Genomic DNA, 15,696 nt, shown 5'->3' on the forward strand with positions numbered 1-15,696 from the left:
TGCTAATGAATAAAGCGGTGAGGTTTAGACAAGTCATAAAAATATATTGGCTATGTACGTTGTATGACGTAAGTATGTGTGTTATGTTTAATTGTATTTCACTCTATGTTATAATAACTCATTTGAACGTCTTTTTTTTTACTAGCTATAGTCAGTGGACATAGGCGTGTGTAATGTGCATACTTTGGTCGCTGCGTGTGCAGCTGATGATTAAATTGTTCCCCAAAAACACAAGTGCCCCTCATACTCTAAAAATATTTTTGATTACCAACCATGTTAATAATATTACTACTTCTTGCCCATAGTAAGGTACTTTACTTAGTATAAGGTCTGCGATATTACTTTCTAATTAGAAAATAAAAACATTTTTATAAAAATGTGTTTTTTGAAAATGATATAATTTTACGATTTTTGTCACACAACTAAGTTATGAACACAGAGTTATTCTGTGGTATGAATATTTATCATGCCTACATATTTTTTTATTTTTCTGAAAAGTGTTGGTTTTGGACTCCATTGTAGTCATCAATTTTCATATTAATAATACCAAATATGAAATAAATTCATATGATGACATCATTTGAGCAAATTTAAATTGTTTACTACATTATATATTATTTGCATAAACGCATCAATGTGGGGGATTGGGGTGTTTGAACATTCAAAACACCCCCTGGCTGTCAGGGATATAAGAGTTTTAAATTTTAGATCATCGTGGTTTTAATATACGAGACTATTATGTACATTATTCAAGTTTCATATATGTGATCCCTGGGAGAATATTAATTAAATGAGTTAACACATAATGTACTTATATAGTAACATAGGTATTTATTAATAAACAATTTAAGAGTAGAAATGTAAAATCTCATACAATTTTTATAAAAAAATAATTACATTATTATATTAAATTATTCATAGCAATACTATTTGGTATTTTCATATTCAAAATAAACTTGGTACTAAAGGTACTACTGCAACTTGATCCTATTTGTTGATGAATGGAAGATATGTAAAGAACTCATAAGTATCTATATTTATGTTTAATTTAGACATTTTGTATTAGCAACATTGCAAAGTTGTAAGATGTTATAGCCAGAAGACAAGTAACCAAACCCTTACTATGATTGTATAGTGTACTTGGCTCTCTTTGGCAATACACCCTTTGGGGTGGATGTAAGCTGACACCAGCGTGGTGTGTTACTACTTCCAATGAACAAGATGCTTCACCTTTTCGGTAATATACAGTTGTAGTAAGCATAGACAAAAATGTTTTACAATCAAGATTCCACGTGTATATTTTCTGAAGACATTCAATGTCAATGTTAATTTTACACGGCCACTGTGATTGACCTGCGGTCGTTGATTGTAAAATTGGTAGATTTAATGAAATAGTCAATATGGTAATGAATGGATGAAACAAATTTCAAATGTGTTCTACTATTTTTGCCTGATAAAAATTTAATACAAAAAGGTTACTGTATATCTGGCCACGGGCGACAGTTTACTCGACATGTCAAATCATGTTAACACTGACCATGGATGCCTGTTTACTTGTGTCAACAATGTGTTGACATCGGAGTTTAACATGTTAAGGCAATGATTTTAGTTATTTTTCATGGCCGTATTCATAATAAAACAGTTAATACATATTTTAAACATTCAATAATATGTGTATTAATATTACAACTTTAAAACTGTGACTAAACATTTTTTTCAGTTTACTTTTAAAGGTTTTTTTTTTTTTTTACAAAATTCACATTTATTTAGCAATACAATAGGTACAAAGCAATATTTAGTGTCAGATCGATAAAACCAATGTTTAATTGTTATACTTTAAAAAAAATAGTAAATTAAAAAATAAAAGAACAGATGAACAGCCATTGCCTTTCACTAGTGGTCATTGCTATTATTAACCATATAGTTATTATTGATTAATTATGAATGAAGTAGTAAATGACTTGGAAGGAATGATCAGAAAACTATAGTTGTAATCAATGTTGTGACAAAATCTTGTTTATATTAATGGTCTTCATGATATTTTTCTATTTGACTTCGATTAAAGTTACTGTGACAAACATTGCATTTAATTCTCTCAGTCTTTAGGCAATTCCTACATTGCAGGTGTTTACAAGGTAAATTATACAAATTACAGTTTTCATTACATGTGCTACATTGTACTTTGGGTTTTTTAGTCTGTCGTTCTTTGTAAAAACTAAAACTATGTTTACCCACTGCACGTGGTATACACTTAACATTTTCATCATCTGCGTGTTTTATTAAATACGAATCAATTCGTCCTTTTAATTCAGGCACAGGCATCGGCTTTAGTTTATCTGTAAATGGTATTCCAGTAAAAGGGTCACAAGGTGTACGTCCATACATGGTATCATGTTCAATGCACTTTTCTACTGTTGTTCTGTCGACATATTTTCCACTAGGAAAAACCATAGGACATGTCATTACTTCATAAGTAATTGAATCTAAAAAGTCATCACACATAACAAAAACGTCAGAATTAATTTTTGTGATCGGTTGTACGTTGTTAATTTTTGTTTGTATCTGTTTTGGTCTTATACTCTCTTCCCAATTACGAGTTATTGATTGATGAATTTCTTTTGGCACACCACATGATATCTTTCCCCAAATTTCCAACTTGCTTATTGCTGGAATAGAATTTACTGTTTTGAAAATACGCACAGATAACTTCTCTGCTGATCTGATATTTCTACTTGCAGATATATTAAAACAGCATTTATCATAATCGTTCCCATACCTTGATAAATCCGTACTATTATCATGAAACAATATTGCTTCTTTTTCGGTTATCATAGAACAGATCTTTTGAACATTGTCACTGCGTCCAGCTAATATCTGAAATCCTGAGGACTTTTGACCACCCACCCGCGTGCCAATCACTACATACTTAATGTCAAACGCGAATGGGAAACTGAATGTTAAACTCACAGGTGGTCTAATAAAAGTCTCGCATAGAAATCCTCTTTTTCGTAACCCCGCATCTGGCGATATAAGATTTTCTACGGAATAATCTTCTCGTGATATACAACTGCCATCCAATTGTATACTGGCATTGAAAATCGGATCACATGCGTTCATTAGCTGCAAATTAATAAACCTGTGAAACGTACTCATAATAATATTATATTATTGTCACCGATCACTCACCATGTTGATTTAACTTTGTAGGTCTCAAAGTTTTTTACCTATGAGCGAGGTATAGTTGCTGGATTTCTACATGGAAAATCGATGAAGTGTGTTAATTTTAAGGAACGTTTTGTAATTTATTTTATTGAAATAGGCATTTTGAATTTTCATGTATCGACCGAGTTCACCAGTCTTAGCTCACATTCACCATGAATTAAAATAGGAACCTACTACCAAATACTATAGATAAGTAGTGTAAAAAAATAAATACTTACTACTACCAGCTATTCTATAATTTATGCTTCTCTCCAACTTACTGTATTTATTTTTTAATTTGTTATCACTTAGCATTGATAGTGCTATCACTTATCAGTGTACATCTTTCTCAAATTTTAGATAGTAACAACTTTAATATAGGACATATAAACAGTTAATATAATTGTCTATGAAGTAAGCACTAAGAAGTAAGCAGTAAGCAGTTAGTAGTTGATCCAAATTCTAAACATCCGATAATTTATTTTTAAGATCATCAATTTAATATTCTGCTTTTCTACCTATTTATTTTTTAAATATTAAATTTATATTTTAATCTGTAAAAACCTCAAATAGATTACATTATATTGTCTTGTTACAATAGGGGTATACAAATCAAGTGCCACAATATTGTTTAGTTTTTTCACTTTTAAATCACTAGTCAGTGAATAATAATAACCAGTTCACATTTGTCAAGTAGACTGAAAACATAAACTTAGCAGTCACAATATAGTCTATACACTATGTCCCCACCAACTATAAGGTCGTCTCAAGGAAATACAGCCAGTCAGACACAAGGGCCTCAATATGCTAAAGTATTTGTTCAACGAGACTATTCGGATGGCACAACTGTAAAATTTATGACAAGTTTCCCACAAGGACTGGAAAACAAAGTAAGAATCTTATTGAAAGCTTGATTTTATTAAATTATAAACTAATGAATATCGTATGATTGTAGATCGAGCGAACAGTTTTTGAATATACAATCAATCAGTTGAATACATATTTTGCCGAAGCTGAAAAGGCATCATGTAAGACATACTGTGAAGGCTGTTTTGCATGTTTCACTGTGTATACAATGTTTTTGTGTGCAGATACACATTATGAAAAAGTAAATAAATAATAAATCTTTTTATATGTAGGTATTGCAATATTATTATTAAATGATTGTTCAAATACATTTTTAGTGTTTACGGAAAGTTGGAAAATTTATAGTTGAACAGAATGAAATGGTCTATTTACCAAGAGGTTTGCTGCTTACCAATCCTGCAGAACGAGGGTTAAGAATTGTATCCTTTATAATGGTTTTTATTATTATGCAACTGTTAATTAATAACTAGATATAGGATGTCAATGACCTTAAAAAGTATCAAAAAATGCTTTAATGCCCCATAAAGTATAAAAATGATCTGAATAATTTTTTTAGGTGTCAATAATTTGAAAAATTAATACATTTAAAACAAAAAAATATAGTTATATGAAAAAATGCAATGCTGGGCAAGTTAATGATTTTTTTTTTTAACCAAGTTAAGTTAATATACATCAGTAACAAAAAGTTAAAAGTTAATTTAATTTTTGGTTAACTCAGTTAAGTTAAAAGTTAAAACATACAAATAGTTAATAAGTTAGATTGGAAAAATATGCAACTTTAACAATTCATAGTAAATATTTTTACCTAACAATATAGACTGAAATAATGAAATGTAACAAAATTAAAAACAAAATCAACTAACTTAACTTATTTCTTAAAACTAAAAATGAATTTGTTAATTTCACGTTAATTAAAAAAGAAATTTAGTAAGTTAATACTTAATGAAAATCCAAAGGAACTAGTTAAAATAAAATAAAAATTTTAGTTTTAACTCTTTAATGCTCAGCCTTAAAAAATATAAAAAACGAACATCCATTTATAGCTATACTCTGTTCCATCTAAAATTGAACCGCTTTCTTCGCGCATGCATACTGAGCTGCCGAACAATCATTGCCGGCCGTCATCAGTCGTAGAGTGCAGATCGCCTGTGTTAGCGCTCACACCAATGTCCTGATTTTGTCGGGTAAAAAACGTGTTTTGGTCTGCCGAGTGGTTCATTTTTAGATGGAACAGAATATGAAAATGTAAAATAAAATTAGTATATTCTGAATCAAGGAAGCATGAAACAAATATTTAGCAAAGATAGCGTTCTGTAGAATCAAAGGAAAACAAATCACCATCCTATCTCTATTAATAACTATTATCATCTTAATCTTTGTTAAACAGTGAGTCAAAATTGTTTTATTGGCTTATAAATGATTGAAACAGGGTTATTGATGGTAGTGATTTTTTTTCTTCATATAATATAGGTTTGTAATTTATACAAATGATTCAGGAAATAAAGTTAGTTAGGGATGCCAGTATTTAAGTAGACCAATTTTTACATCTTGAATAAAACATATGCATTTTACATTTGAATCATAGATAGCCAATACATATTTTATAAATATTATTAAAAATGCTATAATAATTTATAATATTCTAAATAAATGTAACAACTTGGCTGCCATGGATTTTTTTGAAAACTTCAATTACCCATATAATTCGTACATTCTTATTATTTTTTTAAATGTTATCCATTTGATGTATAGGGAAGTAATTTTTTATAACTATAATATATAAATTGTAAAAATTGTATAAAATAATTATTTGTTTTGATAAAATTAATAAAAATGTATGAAACACGTTTTTTATTATTGATATTAAATATAACATGGCTAAAAAGACTGCAATGTGACTAATGACGTAATATACACTGGCGTGACTAACTTTGTTATGAACCAAAAAATAGTTTTTATCAAACTAAAAAATTTTTTCAAGTCTTTCATGTACTTTTAATCTGAAAGAGTTATTATTCTCTTTTAATTTTCTGTTACCACTTGAAATCTCAATTTTTACATAATGCAGTTCTCAGTTAAAAAAAACAACAATTAATAATTTTCGATTAGGTAAAAATCTTTTTAGCACACTACAAAGATACAGTCTAACATAAAAATGTTAAAATACAATTTATAATAAACAAATTTTAGTGTTAAATGCCCTAAAATACTTTTAAAAACGAACAAAAAAATGATCTTCAAATTAAAAATTGTCAAAAAATGCAAAATAAAAACTTAATTCTTAAAAATACATGAAACTTCACATGTTATAAATGAGCATCGCTTAGCCAACTTTAGAAAACAGTGCAAAATACATCGAAATCCTAGCCCTATTCATCATGGTAAATACACATATTTTGCATGTTTGGTATTAAGGTGTTATATATTTTAAATTTAAATGAATTAAGAAAAAATGGAAAAATATACACATTTTGTTTTTCATAGTTTAATAGTATATCATAACTTGTATGCATCCACATCCAGCACTTCACATTAAAAACATTTACTTTACCTTAACTCTTTGTTAACAGATTGAAATCACTATGCTAGATCAACCTATAGTGGCCAGAACATGACTCACATTATCCGTTTCGACGGAAGAATTCTTCATGTGAAAGTTGGCTAAAAATATTTGTTGAGTGTAATACAAATACTATTATAATTAATAGTCATACAAACAAAATGTCAATCTTACAATGGTTTTTCATTCAAATATTTTGAATCTTTTATTCTTTGGTCTGTGGAAGAAAACTATTGTTATGTTAGTATTAGTTTTTTTTTGTTGTTGTGTGGTTTTGTTTGACTTACCATACCTAATTTTGCATTTACTTAACTTTTTATTTTATTATTAAAAAAATCTTATTTTTTAAACAATAAAAAGTTGATCAAATAAATATGTTTTATCACCAATTAGTTTTTATTTATAATATACTTATAATTAATTTTGTATGTACAAACTAATGAGAATTGATAGTTGTAATAAAATATGTATTTGAATTATTGTTTGAAATTAACTGAGTATCCGCCAGTGTTTGGATCTTGGTTAAGTTGGAAGTTTTGGGTAGATAAACCAAATGGCTTTAGTACCATATTGCCCAAATCTTTAAGTTTAGCCATCATTTCAGTTTTTAATTTTTCATTACGCTCGTTTATTTTTTCTTGTAACACCTAAATACATATATAAAAAAAGTAATTAAAATATTAATAATGAATAATTATTACTTACTCTAGCATTGTATGCCACTTCAGTGTAATTTCGATCAATTTCAAGGACTTTTTTTAGATCATCTAATGCTTCATCAAGCTTGTCATTGCGTTCAAACAATTTAGAACGTCTAATATATGCCTTTAAATAATCAGGATCTAACTCAATAGCACGAGTACAATCTTGTATAGCACTTTCTATATTCTGTAGATGAAATAAATAATATCATGTAGTATTAAATGAGAGTACCTACAAGGAATATGCTATAACATACAATGTTAGATTTGGCTGCAGCTCGATTTGCGAAAAATATAGCCCTGTAATTTGGAAAAGTTAATGGACAAGTACGTAATGCAGCTGTGTATATTTTAGAGGCTTCTTCATGTTCTTGATTCTTAAATTTGATGTTACCTTCATTTTTTAAACTAAGAGCTTCTTGCAATAACTCCTAAAATCATTCACATAATTAGGTAAGTATTAATTTTCAAAATAGAAAAATAATAGAATTTTTTATTTTATTAGTTTTGTTTAGATAACTGGTACACAATTATCTTAGGAACTTGTGACCAATAGTAATATTATATATATTTTAAGAAGAAGTGATACCCGCATTTGTTGTCTCCATCTTACAAGTGCGTAACATAGCCTCCGTTAATTTAAAAATTAGAGTGAATTTACCACTTATAAAATCTAAAGGTAAGATTATCTGGGCAACCTCAAGAGGATTTTTATTATAATTTAATTTTAAAGCGAGTTTAGAGTATTTTAAAATTGTAAATTATTTGTACATCTTAAAATACTTATAACTTGCATTAAAATTAAAAGAGTGTAGAATTTGCTATGTTATGCACTTGGAAGACGGAGATAGATAGCACAGGCGAGTATCACATTCTCTTAAGTAGTTTTATATAAATACTTATACTAACCCGTTTTTTTTCTTCCGGTAATTTATCATCTCTTTCCTTTAACAGTGTGTCATCAATGTAATCTTCATCTCTAATTTCATTTTCTTCATTTACGTTAGTATCAACCTCTGAATCCGATTCACTGTGATGAGATTCATCACCACCAGAAAAATCTGTTTTGATGGCTGAACTTTCCAAGTTCTTAGTGAGTTCCTCTATGAGTTCTTCGTTGGAGGGAATTCCCTTTTTACTATCAGAAGACATCAGTCCAAATTTCTAAAAATGTCTACACAATCGACAGCATTTCAAAAACAAGTGAAATTAATTTATGACATTAATTTATATCAATATTCAATACTATAGTGTTTTTAGTTCTTACCAAATGTTAACGTCTAAATGAAGTGTAAAATAATTATCCAGTTAAATGTTAGTACCTAACTCGGAAAGCGTGTTTGTATAAATTTAATGATATTTGTTTCGACGAAAATTAAGCACAGACAACATAAATCACTGGTACGGTATAATTTATAATATTTTTTAATTTATAATATTATCATAACATAATATATTATATTATAGATAATTGCAATTTTTGATTGTAATTAATTACACATTACACAGATACGGACATTATCTATATCCAGGAAAGGTTTATAGATAAACCGCGGGCGCACGCGCACATCGCACTGGTTGCTCGGGCCGCTTGCAGTCTACCCAGTCACGACAACCGTATATCAACGTCATGACAAAATAATTTATTTTGTCATGATCAACGTGATATACGGAGTGTATCTTATGTCATTGTACGCGGGGTTTTTTTTAACAATTATAGATCGATGATATGGAATTTCGAAAAAACGAAGAGGAGAAAAAAATTTAAAGTAATTAATTAATTACGATTATAATAATAAATAATTACAATAATAATACCGATTTTGGCGATTTTAATGAACTATGTTTGCCTTCAATTTTTTTTTTTTGGAGCATGTCATTAGATTACCGATATAAGGTCTATGAAGCGGAGACGCCGGACGGTTTGCCAGACTAGGATATTTTATATAATATTTATATTGTTATTACTTATTATTAATATGGAAGCCGGTAAGTTGAATCAATATAATAAAATGACAAAACAGTTACTAAAATTGTTTTATGTAATTGCGTTGAAATTGTAACTCAAAATTTATATAAAGAAACTGTGTTTATGTATATTTTTTAGACTTTTTGGGTAAAGAATTAACTACTTACGTACTGTATTCAGAGTTCTATCAATGAATTAATATTAATACATAAACGTATAAATGGTCCGTATATTCAAAATTTACATTAGACGACAGGCACGAGTTTATCTAATATTAAAATAAAAATTCGTAGGTAAAGCCGTAAAGGTAATATTAATATTTGAAATTTGTGTTATGATCAATGTATTGAGAATTGTGATACATGATCTGTATGCACAATAGAATCATTTGGAAAAGGCATAAATAAAGTTAAATAGATTATTGTATTGAATTTTTTTTCAAAATTGCTCACGGGATAATTTGGGTAATATTATTATAATAATTAATAATATACAATATACTATTTAAGTACTTGTACTTGGCAATTGGCTTGTTGTATTAATTGTGACCCACTATATGAAACGATAATAGCAGTGCTATCTACCCACCTGATAACACATGATTTTCAACCATCCACGATGGCCGATCAGTTAAGTCGCTAGATAACTCTGCAAAATATGATTTTTAAATTCTGAGTGGAACGATGAATGTATTGATTTTACAATGATGTGTTTTTTTTTTAATTTTTTTAATTTTTAATTTTTAATTTTTTTTTGTGTCTGTCATCACCTTTTGGGACAGTAAAATTGCTTGGATTTTTTTTAACAGTATCTTTTCTGATAGGAAAGTGAATCTAGTTGGTACTTTGGAGGGGTCTAAAGGGGATCCCAGTAATTTTCAAAAGCGACTTGAAAAACAAAAGAAAAATTAAGGAAAAACGGGAATTTTTAGACATATCGTCTCCGCTCAGAATCGTTTTTCTTATACAATGATGTCATATCATTGAATTCAAATTTAATACCATCCATTATACAGTGACCCACTTGTAACTTACTGTATAGCAGAATGACATTCACTTACCCACCTTTTTTTTAAATTTAATTTTAATTTTACAACTAGCTGTATAACGAATAGCGATTAACGGTTATATTCACTTTAACCCGACTTCGCCCGGGAAAAATTGAATAAACATGAAATTTCGAAACATTGGTTTTAGTGTACCTCAGTTCATGGGAAAATCGACATCGGTGTACCTCGCTTTGTGAACTAATACTTACGACCGAGATGGACAGGCGGATTAGATAATATACTATATTGTAGCAATTGGTTCAAATGGATGGCACAAACTCAGACGTCAAACAAATTATTGCAGGAGTACCACAAGGCTCAAAAATATCTCCAATACTTTTTAACCTTTACATATCAGATTTTCCTACAACAACGAACACGGAAATAACCTTATATGCGGACGATAGTGTCATTTATTCTAGTTCCGATAAAATCGAAAATGCAATTATAAACATCCAAACTCATCTTGACGAAATACAAAAATGGGCGCAAAAATGGAAAATCGTTCTCAACCTGACCAAAAGCACAGCAGTCATTTTCTCACTTCGTAGACCCACTAATTATAATTCCTTAAAAATCAACGGACACAATATACCATGGTCTCAAAACATTAAATATCTTGGAGTTATTCTGGACAAAAAACTTACATGGAACCCACATATTATATCCTCTAAAGTGCAACAAGGATACCAACGTTTAAAAATTTTATACCCATTAATAAATCGGCAAACATCACTGAGCTGGAAGTGCTCATTACTACTATACAAACAAATCATTCGTCCTCTATTACTATACAAACAAATCATTCGTCCTCTATTACTATACACTGTCCCTGTCTGGGGTCAATGTGCCCCAACCCACATAAATAAAATCCAAGTTCTACAATCTAAAGGCCTCCGTGTGATTTCAAATGCCCCTTGGTTTGTTCGAAACGATGCCCTGCACACCGACTTCAATTTACCAACTATTAAGAACTACATAAAGGACCTATTGGCAAGTTTCTTCTGTCATCTACGTAAAGCAAACGGTCCACTGCATTACGGGTTAAATGTCAGCCCCATCAATCGAAGACTAAAACGTGGTCGTCCCCATGATATCCTAACGTAGCTTATCTTCAACCTAGTTAATTATTACATTATATTATGTTAATATCTTTTTTATAAATAGCCAAAAAAAAAAATGTTGTTCTTATATAACTAAGTTTAGATAATTTTTGTCAGGAAAACTTTATAAATAAATGAAAAAAAAAAAAGAAGCAATTGGTATAGTTTTGTACGTAGTTCAAGCTACTCTCTTAACAGGGGCCAGTGGGTGTCATTGCACCCACTGCAATTTTTTTTAATAAACAAAAAAATCAGTGTATAATAATAATACAATATTATTTTAAATATTTGCAATTAGGTGGTCTTGCTAAGGTATCTAACTATTATCATAGCTATAGTATAAGAAATAAGATTGTTGGTACTTGGTTGCATCTATAAATAATACATTGCCCCTTAAAAAAATATGTGCATCTTATCATTGAACATAGTTCTTATTCCTTATACTAAAATAAGAAAATCGTTACATGAGAAGTCGAGTTAATATCAAATGATGTAAAAATATGAATTTCAAACGCTAATAAAAATTTAATTTGACTTTCTTGTTGACATTTTTTTTTTTTTGATAAAGGTAGACAAACTGATGAGGAATCTTGTATTACATTTACAAATCTTAGATTTCAAAAGAACTTTTTTCATGAATTTCTAACTCAAAATAATTTGCAAATTTTCGTCATTTTTACGTATTTTGTCAATATTTGAACTTTAGATGTTTATAAAAAAAAATTGTGACTATAGATTTTTAATTTTTTTCATCTGCCTTTGAAACAATATACTAGGAGCCTTCTATTAAATGTTCAAGCCATTTTACTCAACAAATAGAATTGTATTGATATTTATAGAAAAAAACTAAAAAAAATGGAAACTGAAAATGTCCGTAAACAGCTCAAAATAAATTAAAATATTTGGAAAATATTATGGTGTATAGAAAATGCTAATATAAATATTCAGTCAACATTTCATGTATCTACGTTCATTTGTTTTAGAATTGCACCAAAAATCAAATTCGATTTTCTCGAAAACATATTTTGCGTAAAAATTCCCGCGGTTTTTCCTTAATTTTTCTTTTGTTTTTCACGTCGCTTTTGAAAACTACTGGGATTTGGGACATTTTTACTTTATCAACTGTACCAACTACATTCACTTTCCTATCAGAAAAGATACTGTTGGAGAAAATCTAAGTATTTTTACTGTCCTAAAAGGTAATGACACACACACAAAAAAAAAAATACACATCATTATAAAATCAATACATTCATCGCTCTACTCAGAATCAAAAAAACTTAAATAATGAAAAATGAATAATGTCCGTAAACAGCTCAAAACAAGTCAAATTATTTTGAATTTTTGGCGGGAAATAATGTTCGCAGGTCATTTGTATCGAGCGATTAATCGTCTAGTGTGAAACCGAAATCAAATGAGCGACTAAAAGCCGCTGAGATTTAAAATCGCGTTCGCTATGCGAACATTCACTTCGTGTGAAACCACCTTAAAGCATTGTAGGTATATCTACAATATATTAGCCAATTTTAAATTACTTTATTTTATACCTCCGCGTTAGTAATTCTTTTGTTTTACAATAATTTAAAATGATATGGAAATAAAAACCGCAATTGAAAAAAAGTGGCATATATTTTTTTTTGTTTTGCTATCACGCACACGTATATATTTTAGAATTTACAATACTAAAATATTTATACGTAGCTTGTGGATAAAAGAAATGCCACGAATTGACCACACGAAAACACACTTGTCAACAACATTTTGTTTCTGAACATCACAATAAAAAAAAAGTTTATACATGTTAATATGTTATAAAATAAAATATAGAGAAATGAAAATGACAAAAAAAAACGGACATGACGGAGGTTTAGCATAGAGGGAGGTTTGATAGAATTTTTTTTGGGATGGGGAAGGGAGCTACTATTTTACTGAACAAAACGGTTTCAACACCGTTCAACCTAAATATCTATAATCTATATACCTACATGTATATTGTAGGTATATTGTATATAAATGTGAAATTAAATTTTTACCAACGTTTAATTTTAGAAACTACTGAACTAATATCAATAAATTCCTCGAGACTCTGATGGTATTTTAAGCTTCTATGTTTTCAATCCTCACGTATGCATATTGTTTTGACTAACAAATCGAATAATTTTATTGTTTGTATAATATAGGGTAGCAAATTTGCCATTAATACAGAAATACAAAAAAAAAATTTTACAGATTTACATTGTTTCCTGTGTAATATTGCTTGATAGTTTGTTACAGTGGCTTGCCCAGGATAGGGGTTAACCCCCTCCCCCCTCAATCTGACCAAGAAAATTATGTAATAAATAATATATACCATTTTATATTGCACGTCGTTATCATACTTATCATTCAATATCCTTACATCCATAATTCATAATACATAGTTATTATTTATTAAATCGCATTCATTGCATGTAGTTAATTTAATAAATGTACGCATCATGCAGTATGCGCTTATTAATATTTAGTTAATATAGTTATAAACATTAACCACGGTATTATGACTAGGTATTATTATTAATAATATCATATCACTATTAAAAAGTTATGTTGAGTGCAAGGTATTTTCAATTTTGTATTTATCTAATAGTAGCTGATTATAATAGTATAAAATATTGTATATAGGACCTATTCTTTCCTGATGCCTTTTTTTTGCTTATGTCTAGCCGTCTAAGGCCTACAATAGTGTTAATCCGGGTCTTCTTTGAACACCCAACTCACAATTTAAAAATCCTGGGCATGCCATCGGTTTGTTAGGTATTTAAAGCTATAATCTAGATACCATACATCGAATTTACTTCCGAGTTCAAAGGTCGGCAGGTTACGGCACGCAAAGGAATTTCGCGTGGCTCGCGTAATAAATTTATAATTTATACTGAGACCATTATTAATATATTTTGTTTGCGGTTTTTGGCTCTAGATATTATAACATTTGATAAATCATCATTAACTATTAAACATATTTTATACAAGTGAATGTTCTTGTCACAGCGTCTCTGATAGCACTTGTGAATTATTTATACTTAAATCATAAAATGTGTTGGATTAATACAAATTATATGCAAAGTATTGGTGTCACCATACAATACAATTAATCGATTTTATAATGTTTAAATATGTATACCTAGGTATTTAATATGTCTAATGTCCATAATAAAATGCATAATTAGGGCCAATGCTTTTTAGATTCCATTATTTCGACCTTTCGAGGGATTGTATACGACATATTATTATACACACTTATTTGCAGATTAGGATTCCGAGCATATTTGATGATGTCCATTAGTAAACGTAAACGATCAATTACACGAATACGTGACCAAAATGTAAATTGAATTGGGTCGTTATTGAGCCTTATTTAAGTGTCTGACTCTAACATTTTTAGTATTCTATAGAATAAAAGTGCTTAGCCAATGAAGGAATTAAAAATAAACTAGCTTCTAAAATATCTAAGTGGATTAAATGTAATAAATGATTATATACAAACATATTAAAAATGTGTTATTTATCTACGCAGAGTGATCAAGATTTAATAAATGTATAACTGCTAAAATTAAACCAATACATTAGGTAGTGATTAGTACCCACCCAGTGGCGTACCTAGGCCTATCTTACGGGGGGGGGGGGGGGCGAAATATATTTTTATCTATTCTTAAAATATCTTAAAAATGTACGTCACAGCTAATCTAACCTAACGGAAATTTCATACTTGTAAAATACCTATGAAATAAAACATTTTAATATTAATAGGTACATAAAAAATAAATTATTGTTTAATTTAATAATATAGTATAATGCATGTTATAAAATAATTTTATTATAATTATAATTTATAATACAAAGTCTATTTTTCTGTTTTTCATACGAGAAAATCGTTCAATAATTTCATCCACTGGTATATTTATTTCTTGATAAATGTGCAATAGTGCAAGCCCGCATAAGCGATCCTGGCCCATTTTTGAACGTAGCCATGTTTTTAGCCTACAGCACAAGCATAAAATAAAGCAAATAATAAATATAAATAACTAAAAAGCAGACAGCAGTAGGTGTATAGGTACCTAGATTTATAAGACAATTTTGTAGATTGTTTGTAGAATGTTTGACATTAAAGAACTTTTTTTTAAACTAAAGTACTGAAGCAGTAGAAAGTATAAAAGCAGTAAGCATTCAATTGCTTTTTAAAAATAATAGTGAGTCCTATAAATATTTTT

The 15,696-nt window shown here is 29.0% G+C and overlaps 3 protein-coding genes across 3 annotated transcripts; 1 reads left to right on the forward strand and 2 right to left on the reverse strand.

Annotated features, from left to right (window-relative positions):
- Positions 1–810: 810 nt before the first annotated feature.
- On the reverse strand, positions 811–3,499 carry LOC100160872 (RING finger protein 37). The gene is made up of 2 exons (XM_001950071.4): positions 3,187–3,499; positions 811–3,120 (listed from the first exon to the last, which is right to left on the reverse strand). Exons 1-2 carry the CDS (start codon positions 3,187–3,189, stop codon positions 2,023–2,025), a joined length of 1,101 nt encoding a protein of 366 aa, XP_001950106.1. The 5' UTR covers positions 3,190–3,499; the 3' UTR covers positions 811–2,022.
- A 107-nt stretch (positions 3,500–3,606) lies between these two features.
- LOC100164981 (golgin subfamily A member 7) lies at positions 3,607–7,017 on the forward strand. The gene is given in 4 exon segments (NM_001293433.1): positions 3,607–4,091; positions 4,157–4,309; positions 4,386–4,487; positions 6,639–7,017. Coding segments are annotated over 4 exon segments (450 nt in total). The 5' UTR covers positions 3,607–3,941; the 3' UTR covers positions 6,684–7,017.
- On the reverse strand, positions 6,998–8,844 carry LOC100166997 (tetratricopeptide repeat protein 1). The gene is made up of 5 exons (XM_001949395.5): positions 8,597–8,844; positions 8,239–8,503; positions 7,587–7,760; positions 7,334–7,516; positions 6,998–7,275 (listed from the first exon to the last, which is right to left on the reverse strand). Exons 2-5 carry the CDS (start codon positions 8,479–8,481, stop codon positions 7,105–7,107), a joined length of 771 nt encoding a protein of 256 aa, XP_001949430.1. The 5' UTR covers positions 8,482–8,503; positions 8,597–8,844; the 3' UTR covers positions 6,998–7,104.
- Positions 8,845–15,696: the final 6,852 nt, after the last annotated feature.

The sequence above is a fragment of the Acyrthosiphon pisum genome, chromosome A3 (genome assembly GCF_005508785.2).
Source record: "Acyrthosiphon pisum isolate AL4f chromosome A3, pea_aphid_22Mar2018_4r6ur, whole genome shotgun sequence".
Taxonomy (NCBI): Eukaryota; Metazoa; Arthropoda; class Insecta; order Hemiptera; family Aphididae; genus Acyrthosiphon; species Acyrthosiphon pisum.

Excerpts from the sequence above, each read along its gene's own strand:
- LOC100166997 (XM_001949395.5), bottom strand. The coding sequence starts at position 8,481 with ATGTCTTCTGATAGTAAAAAGGGAATTCCCTCCAACGAAGAACTCATA. Across the intron at positions 7,761-8,238 it reads TACCGGAAGAAAAAAAACGG|GAGTTATTGCAAGAAGCTCT; the intron begins GTTAGTATAAGT and ends GAATGATTTTAG. Across the intron at positions 7,517-7,586 it reads CTGCAGCCAAATCTAACATT|AATATAGAAAGTGCTATACA; the intron begins GTATGTTATAGC and ends TTTCATCTACAG.